At 41.5% G+C, this 9,945-nt stretch overlaps 1 protein-coding gene across 1 annotated transcript; it reads right to left on the bottom strand.

The window, feature by feature from the left end:
* Positions 1-1,718: 1,718 nt before the first annotated feature.
* On the bottom strand, positions 1,719-3,479 carry FANCF (FA complementation group F). The gene has a single exon (XM_041463261.1). It carries the CDS (start codon positions 3,406-3,408, stop codon positions 2,290-2,292), a length of 1,119 nt encoding a protein of 372 aa, XP_041319195.1. The 5' UTR covers positions 3,409-3,479; the 3' UTR covers positions 1,719-2,289.
* Between the last annotated feature and the right edge of the window lie 6,466 nt (positions 3,480-9,945).

The raw sequence follows: 9,945 nt of genomic DNA, 5'->3' as shown, positions 1-9,945 counted from the left end.
ATCAAAAGGAAGATGTGAAATACTGCAAGAAGAAACTCCCTAAAAGGATCTGATTTATTCTAGAAATAGTTAAAACTTAATTTATCGTGAACATTGAGAGAAATTATGAAACATATTTAACCTGACAATGCAAAACTAAGACTCAACCCTCACTGAAATTTGTCCCAGAGACTCAAATACCTGGGAACAGCAGGTTTTAATAGTTGAAGTTTGATTTGATACTACAACATTTCCAAGGTTATTGCAACATTTGTTAATCACCCTTAAAGTATATCTGGGGAGAAGCAAGTAACTTTGTCTAGCATCTTTGCATGTATTATTCAACAGGAATCTCTGATAGCTGAAAGTATTCTAACAGGCAAAAAAAAATTCTTATGCCTGTTAAAAGCGTTAAGAGCAAACTCAAGTGCAGAGTTTCCACACCAAATGCCAAAACTACATAACACAGGGAACTGTGGCTAGACAACATAAATTCAAACTTCATGCTTTACACTTCTAAGCAGTTTTAAACACTGACAGATTTCAGACCGATTTTTAGACAGATTTTTTTTTTTTTGATACCACAGAAATACTGACTCAGTCAGGAGGTCCACTGACATTGGTGTCTTTTAAGACTGACTGCAAGTTCCAGAAGGGGAAACAACTCCATTTAAGACAGAGCAAGAGAATTGCCACAGCTCTAGTTTTAGAATATGTTCATCCACAGATCTCCATAACTTGCCTCACTGATGTAACATAGCAAGGAATGCAAAGAAAAGTTGTATTTTTGATAATTAGTAGCATGTCCTTCTAACTATATAAAGGCTGCTACCCCCAAGTATCTCTTCTGTTTTAGAACAGGTGAAAAAAAAGAACTTATTTACGTCTGTAATTACTTCCATACAAGTTCAAATAAGCATCATTTCTTTCCCCAGATAAACAATATTCAATCCTTGTACTAATTGCTTCCATTTGAAAAACAACAAGATTCTTCCCACTTTAGTTCTGCCATTCAGAAATATCTGCCATAGTTACATACACTATTTCTTGTCATAAGACAGACTACTACTCTAATTAGCTTCAATACAGTTTATACATTTAATAGCTGGTTTGCTTTCTTTAAGCTTATAAGCATAAGTAAACAATCCTCTAACCTCTCCTACAAGACTTTTGCAACAAAAGAAGGAGATGTCTCAATTGATCTTGAAACTGTAGGAATATGGTCTACAGGAACTCTGACACATCCTCCACACAAAAGATTAATGAGTAATTCTTTTGGCAGTAGTTCCATACATTTGCCTCATCTTCCTTGACTATTCTTTTTTTACAGTGCTCACTTTTGGTAATACTAGTTTACAGAGCTGAATATACACACTACTTCTGCATTACAGTACTCATTTTAATGAAAGTGGAAAGGTTGAAACTACCCTGTTCAAGTTTTCCTAACAGAAACAGAAAAGATGTGAAATAACAAAGGGGGTTAAATATTATATATACATTATATATATAATATATATACATATAAAATATATATATCACATATTTTATACATATACAATTATATAATATTTTGTATAAATATACAAAGTTTTATATATATTATACATATTATATATACACGTAGCAAAAAAGTTTGCTGATCACTCACTTTTCTGCTTCAAAAAGCAATTAATAGTGTAATAAATTATGGAAATGGGAAGAAAACCACACAGAACATCCTACATTTTATCTCACTTTTCTTAGGAAATACCTGGATATTATCAAGTAATACAGCAACTAATAAAGACCTTTATTTTAGAACTTTTCATGAAGATTTCCAGTTGGCTTCCTCTCACTTTCTTCACTGACCCTGGGGCTAAGTCAAGTGCAAGAGCTCTAGAAGCATCAACATTGACATGGCCACCAGAGCAGACAGCCCAACGAAGACAATCACTACAAAAGGAACCCTGAATTTGTGTTTTCACATCTGAAACTCCACCCTCCCTTTGAACTTTTGCTCAGCCTCCAACATTTAGAAAAATTACTACCATGACCATATCAGAACTGTCATATTTTCTAAACAGAAAACTACTCCATATTTGAAGCAGAATGGATTTTCTTTATTAGATAATTAATCAGCAAGTACTGAAAAGGAAGAAATTTTCTGTGTTGACCAGAAATGACAGCACAATCACAAGCAAACACCAGGCCTCCCTGAAAGATTTCAGAACCAGATGCAGTCAGAATCATGATCAGCAGTCACAACATTTGATTTTCAACGAAGAGAGGAGTAGTCGTCTTGCCTTTCACACCAAATAAAGTTAACCAGATTTACTTGATTTTGTAAGTTTTCATGTTGCTTTTGTGTTCATGCATTGGTACTTCCATCAGTAAGTCAGTCCACACACTTAGGCCACGCACTTCGAAGTCTCCATCTTGTGTCCTCAGCACTTCCAGAGCAGCTTGGGTCTGTTCTTTAAGCAGTGCAGATCCCTGACAGAGGCAGCTGAAGCGCTCCCTTAATTCCTCCCATGACAATTTAGCTTTGTCAAGGCAACTTTTAACCCACCGTCCCTGCAAGGGGTCATAAACCAAGTGGCTTCCCCAGCCGGTCAAGAGGTCCAAGTAAGATCTGCTTAACTGGGAATAGTGACCAGCTAGGAAAGCAAGATGGGAACATGGGAGGCAAAGGCAGAAGGCAGCAAACCGCTCCTGGTTGCCCAGCAGCCAGGAGAGCAGGAGCCCGGCGGAGCACCCGTCTCCCGCAGCGCTCTCCCGGTACCCGCCTCGCCTGCCGCTCCCATGCCGATCCCTGTCTCCGGCCTGCTCAGCGCCATGCCCCTGCTTGAGCAGAGCCAGCGCCGCCGCCACGACGCCGAAGGCGCGGGGCTGGGGCAGCTGCTCCAGAACACCGCACAGCCAACGCCGCTGCCCCGCGGCCTCCCCGACCTCCTGCGCCTCCGCCCGCAGCCGGCTCAGCAGCAGCTGCGCCTCTGCCTGCAGCTGCGGCTCCGGCCCGGGGGCACGCCGCGGCGGACGGCGGGGCAAGGCCAGCAGGCAGGCAGCGGCCTTGCGGCGGGCGAGCAGCTCCAGGCCGCGGGGATCGCAGCCGGTCCCCGCGCCGGGAGGCTGCAGGAGGCTGCGGAGCAGGCGGCGGCAGGCGGCGGGCGGCAAAGCGCGGTTCTCCAGTAGCGCCAGCCCCAAGAGCTGCGGGCAGCGGCCCAGCGCGGGGAAGCCGAGCAGAGGGTACGGCTGAGACCGGCGCAGCCGCCGCCCGAGGGCCTCCCGGAGCTGGGGACGGGCACGGAACCGGTCATAGAGGTGCTGGAAATAGCGGGCCCACTCTAGAGCCCTATCCAGGGTGAGGGAGTCCCAGTCCCGCACCAGCGCGGAGCGGGACACGGCCAGGAGCGCCGGCAGCTGCTCCACCTGCCCCAGTACAACCTCCATGGGCCAGGCTTGGGGCGGCAGGTTTGAGCGCGGTCCCGCCGGGCCCGGGGCCGGGCCGAGCCCGGAGGATGGCGTTTGTAACTCATTGGCTGAGCGGGACGTCAATCCGTGCGGAGCGAGCTTTCGGTAAAGGAGTCGTCACTCGACTTCCGGCCCATCACCCAACCAGGAGCGGGAAATTGAACCGAATTACAATGATTGAAACCGACCGCGACTTTTTTTTTTTTTTCTTTGTTTTTTCTCTTTTCTTCTTTTTTTCTTCTTTTTCTTCACCATCTTCGTTGCCCTCCTTTGGACGCTCTGCAGTAGCTTTATTTCTTTATTGTATCGTGTCCCCCAAAACCACACCCAGTGTGCGAGGTGAAGCCACACCAGAGCAGAGCAGGATAATCACCTCCCGCCGCCGGCCGGTCTGCTTATGCTAAGAGGCATAGAACGATATGGAGCACAGTATTCCTAACCATCCCCTAAAAAAGAAACCTCCTCAGGAGCAAAGCTCCCCCTGCCCCACCTTTGGGGGTGCTTCCCAATTTCAGCGATAGCTCAGGCTCTGGAAGGAGCCATGCCAAGCTCAGCTGGGAGCAGGGCTGCCCACCGCTACCCAGGGCTGTGTTCTGCCAGGGGCTGGGCTCACCCTTCTGCCCCACTAATTAATGGCTTCATAGCTCATTAGCGATTCCCCACTAACGACTCCTGTACTTCCACCTCTCTGCTACATGGCAAGAAAGTTAGGCATGACTTGATACAGCCTATGTGTTGGAGTGACTGTTCTCAGATGCTTGCCTGTTTTAAAGGAAAATGAAGAATAGGCAATTTTAATAAAAAAATTAAAATAAAAAATTTATTTCGCGACCGTAATACAGTCCCGACAGCCACCAATCAATCGGACAGCGTAACACCCCCGGGAGGTGAGCTGGGTGGACATCAATCTGGCCTCTATCGCACCAAATCCCCCTCGTCCACACCGCCTGTTCCGAGGTCGTGGGTTTTATACGTTTTAATTTGCCCGTGGCAGAGTCCCTTTGTCTCCTTTTTGAGGTCTTCATATTCATGTTGGGTCTTTTCTTCGCTCCAGGCTGCACAAAGCCTTCATCCGGGAATTGATCAATGCGTTTCTCCGATTCCTGATTCCCGGAATCTGGCATTCAGCCGGCAGGTGTTGATGGCTCCGGTTATCTCAGATGTGTATCTCATCCAGGCCGTCATCTCCTGGGTGTCACTGGACACGTGCCTTCGTGAATGCTCTGCTCCTGTGCAGCCGAAGTTCCCTTCGAATGCAAATGTTGTGGTGCCTCCTTGCCCATCTGCCGCGGTTTCGCCATCCTGGGGATTAAATTCCTCCCCCCCTTTTCTTTCCCTGTGGACAAGCAGTTTGTTTTATATATATATATTTTATACATCTTTTATCTCCACAAATTACTAACCATATTTCTAACATTGCCTAATGTCTGCTGCCTCAAGGGCTTCCACTCAGGTGGGTTACAGGTTCTTTCCCTCCATCCTCATCTCCTTGGCAGAGCTACGTTCAGTGTTCCCTCAGTGTGGAAGGGAGCAGGTGGTCTGGGTTCTGGCAGCTTCCACAGATGCACCCTGTGCCCCTGCTCCTTCCTCAGGGTTGCAGCAGTGGCATCCGGGTGCTGGAGCTGGGAGGTTTGGTAGCTGCTGGATATTTCTTTGGAAGTTTGCCAGCCCTTGTCACCCAGCCTGCCAGGACTTGGCCCTGTGTCCAGTCCTGAGGACAACACTGCCAACCTGTCCAAGCAAATCCTTTAGCTTTCTGAAAGGCACTAGCAATACCTGGCACAGTAAGTGAGGTTTGACGGGAATTTACTGTGGGAATCAGCAATAGAAGCCAAACTCTAACACTGTGAGCTACAATACTGTAAACCATAATGCTCTCTGAAAGAGCACTATGCATCCTCATGCAGAATGTATGTTCTCTTCTCTACATCCTAGTGCTGCGAATAGTTTCCTCCAACTTTGTTATTAAACAAATTGCATTTTTGGGTGATGAAGTGTGTAAGGACCCTTGGTAGCTTAGATAGTAAGAGACACAACATTTGTAGCTCTGACTTCAAACTAACATGGGTGAAATACGAGAAAGAGGACAACAACTTGCTTCTACTGCTCTCTTTTCCACTAAGGAAAATTGAAATGTGTGGACAGAGCCACTGAACCCATTAGAATTCTGTGTCTCACTAGGAAGATGCTGAGACTTTGTCGCATGTCCACAGGTCCTTGCCCTAAAAGTAATGTCAAAGCTGTGGGTGACAAGCTCCTCTAATTCACATCAGGCTTTGAAAATAAAGCAAAAGACAGATTAATAAAATTGTAACTAAGGGTTTAGATACTAGGCTACCCTCTCTAGACCCTCTTGTAGACTCCTCTGGATGGTTTGGTAAATGTTTTCTTAAGTACACTCACTAAAACAGATCTCTCATCTGAGTTACTATCCTATTTTCTTATTTCAGTCCTATTTTCTTATTTGCTGTTTTTCTTATTTCTTACTTAGAAAAACATGAAGTTGTAGGCTTGGTGCTCTAGGTCACCTGTAGGTTAAGGGCCTAAAACAGGCATTGGAGTGAAATTCTATGGCCCTTGTTTGTGAGTGAAGGAGTTCATAAAAACCCCTCAATGTCTATGAATATAATGTATCTTAAAGTATCATTCTAAAATACATGTTTTTCCCCTGAAAAATCTCTTTTAATCTCTTTTTAATCTCTTTTTTAATCTCTTTTCTCTATTAGAGAAAAATCTCTCTGTTAGCTATTAAACATAAAATTGGCTACAATATCTCTCACCTAGCAGTTTATTGCATTGTTAACAATAGAATTGCTATTGTAATTAATAACTTCATATTTACCTATCATTTGCCTTACCTGTATATTCCAGTGCATATTATAAAATAATATACAATGAAGAGAAGAAGGAGCGTGCAAACTTTGAAATTACATACAGTTGAGTGTAGCACTTTGGGACGTTACTTTGTGTTTTTCTTAAATGAAAAAGTGACAGAAACTTAGAGTGGTTGGAATATAATTCAACATTATCTATATAGTATGTAATATGTAATATATATACACATGTGTATATATAGGCCTCTCTGGTTTAATATGGCACATCTTGAATGAAGGGTTGTGGCACATAGGAAGAAAACTGTTTCAGTAAATTCATGTTTTATTTTGGTAGATATGTTTTGGAGGTGCATATGCTCCATGTCATAAAGAAGATATTTCCCTTTACATCAGACAACTTTTCACAACAAGTCTTTCACATTAGTGTTCTTTTTCTTTACTGGATAAAACGAATGGGTTTATATTGTGGGAATGTCTCTGTATGTCTCATTTGAAAGAAATCAAATAACCACATTTGCAGCACCAGGAAACTAACAAAAACAGGTTGTGAAAATCTAAGTAGTCTGGGAAAAAACACTGTTATCAGAAATACTCTTACATGTGAAAAGAGATGGTCTGTATGTTCTAGTGAGTCTCTGTAGAGCTGATTGAAAAATTAAATTTCCATTTTACAAAAACTCTGAATATTTCAGCATTTTTTTTAACTTAGGGTGAAAGTTCTAAATATTACCACTTTTCATCAAAAGGGCACAGGTTGGCATCTCTAATAAAATGGTTCATGCAAAAAGATGTTTCTGGATTTCTAGGTATTGCAGCTGCATTTGGAGTCTCCTGTCATGATTGGGATGCATATAATGAAAAATAGAACCTAACGTGAAGAAGCAGCAGAGTTTTGTATTAGACTTTTAGAATGCATTGGAAAATTATTTCAATGAATGAAAAAAGAAGCAAGGTGTCAGTGAGATGGTTATGATTCTGTTGCACTACAATAGCCCATAAAACCCATAATTCTTTCTCTACACTCACCATTAAAGGAACTCCTTTTCTTCTCTGAAGTTTGTGTTATTATTTGAGACCCTGACCATTCTCAGAATGCATTTTAGGATCTTCCATTGCAAGAGTGGGATCTATTTATCAGTTGATTGATCTGCTGGTGGTGGTACCACATAGCAATCAAATTAAATTGAAAAATGTGATCTTTTTCCTTATAGGTGAACTATTTGCATATGAATTTGAGAGCTAGTACTCTCTTTACTATGACCAGTCTTACATCTAGCTAAGTAATATCTTGCATAGCCATTACTTCCTTAGTAATCAGCATTATTACTAATTTGTACTTACTGTCTATCAACTGATACTAAGATTGTTGCTATCTAAGAGTATTGCTGAGTTGTATAGGTATGGTTTAAAAGTACCTGTACAGTGCTGAGTTGGTTTTCTTTCTGAGGAACACCTTCAAACAGTTGGGAAAAACTTGGGAAGTAAGTACTGAGAGACTGAGGAGGTGAGGTAGAGGGTTAGTATTGGGGAGGGGGATAGGAAAGGGAAAGTTCATGTTAGGCTGTCAGGAGATCCAGTGAGAACACAGAGATGGGGCAGATAGAATGGTGAGTGGATTTTCAGATAGCACTGTGTGCAATGTGCTTTCCTGCTTGATTAATTTTCAAAAAAGGACCCAAACGTTTATTTCTAGGCTTCACATAGGTCTTTGGTTGTTTGATATCAACCTGCTTCCTCTACTGATGATGCTTGTAGTACTCTCTCATACTGTTTTATGGTGTGTTTGGATGTGTATTTCATGTTATGTAAACTATAGAGTCTGCCTATATTTACCTAATAAGAAGTGAAACTCACAAGATACCTTAAAATCATACAGGAAAATTATCACTTCATTACACAGTCTGAAAAAATAACCTTTGTTATGACTTATTTAAAAGCAAAGAAGAAAATAGAAGAGAGAACAGCCTATCTTAAATTATAGGCTAGTGCACAGATTTACAGTCACAACATATTGGATTGTTCAGATGTCTGCTGTATACTTCTAAGTAGATGTGATAATATGAACAGGGGTGGCCAGTGTTTCTTGTGTTGTAGGTTTTGTTTCTGTTTTGTTGTTCTGTTTGGTTTTCCTCAATAAAGTCTATTTTGTAATTTTAAAAATTTAATCTCTACAATAAGCATTACAGTAAGTGTTTTGAGGGTATTCGTCTATGGTTGTGTTAAGCTATGTAAATGTTCCTCCATTACAGCTTTTGACTGATAACATACATGGCAAAGAAAGTTGATGAGGAAGTAAGAGAAGTGTCTGTTAGATACAAAAAATCTGGGAAGTCATTTTCACAGCTCCCTGAAAACAAGCCCACTTTTCAGTGAAGCACTGCAAAGCAGTTTCACAAACCTTGTATTTAATATGAATTACTGTGCTGTTTTATCTAAGCTGAGAAGTCAAGTAAAAGATTCATATGAAGTTTTATGGAACTAGTGAGTTTCTTCACTCTGGTTACGGAGCCAGTAAAATTCACCCTGGCAGGAAATATCAGTTTTGAAGCAAAATTGGTCAAGGTAGCCAGAAGTCTGGATTTCATTGCTGTATTTTCCTTCCTCTCAGAAGTCATGCTGGCTATAAAATGGTTATACTATTTCTCCTGAACAGAAATGTAGGACATTGTTTATTCATTCCAGCTGGCATTATAAAACTCCAAAATGGTCTTTCCTTCGATAAGGGGGTGCTATTGTAAATTATAAAAATTAATACATTGAGAGAGAGGTATATAATCATCTTCTACATTTCTGGCACTAATATTCACTTGCTAACTGTAAGGAGATTTGTTTTTCTGCCTCAAATTTTGTATTAGACACAAGTTTGCCATAGTTATTATCTTCCATGTAGTGAAGACTTTAAACTTGTGAATGATTCTTGTAGAATTTCTCTCTATTTCTGCAACAAACTCTGTGGAAAACTGAGGTTATTAGTCAAGCCACTGCCTGGCAGACTATATCACCCCTTCCATATCTTCTGTTGAGGTAATAAAGATTTTTGTGTGTGTGTGTGTCAATGTAATCTCTCAGTATCTCAAAAAGGGGCAAGGCTGTTTTGTGCTTTTGGTATGAGAACAGATCAAATTGCATAATAAAGGTGTTGAACCTACTAATTTGTAGATCAGCATGAGCCTCAGATTGTACAAAAGGCATATCTGTCATCAGGGGGATTTCCCCTGAAACCTCTAAATCCTGCTTGTAGTGTATCATTATATTAGTAGCAATGCCCATTTGTAATGAGTTAGGCTATGAATGTAGTAACTGGTGTCAATGGCCAAGCCTCAGTTTTGAAGTGCACTAGAGTGAAAATTGATTGAAACTCAGCATGTTGAAAGAATGCTATGCATGTCACTGAGATAACCTAAATCTCACTCTAATTTACCTATGTCTGGCTATGCCAAAACTGATTTTTTTTTTGTATAAAAAGACAGATTTTGCTGTCTAGCTCTGTCTCTCATTTTGATACTATGAGTCAGAACCATACTAGCAAAACTGCTAGGCTAGGGCTATAGCTCTTCAGTATCATAGAGATAAACAGAAGTGTAATTGGTTGGCAAATGAAGTCACCTGTTTCTATGTGAATAATCAATTAGAAGTGAAGTTAGTACAGACAAAGTTCCCTTGCACCACGCGAGGCTTGTTA

The sequence above is a fragment of the Pyrgilauda ruficollis genome, unplaced genomic scaffold (assembly GCF_017590135.1).
Source record: "Pyrgilauda ruficollis isolate IOZ18807 unplaced genomic scaffold, ASM1759013v1 scaffold163, whole genome shotgun sequence".
Classification (NCBI taxonomy): Eukaryota; Metazoa; Chordata; class Aves; order Passeriformes; family Passeridae; genus Pyrgilauda; species Pyrgilauda ruficollis.
This window is presented reverse-complemented; position numbering and strand designations above follow the sequence as displayed.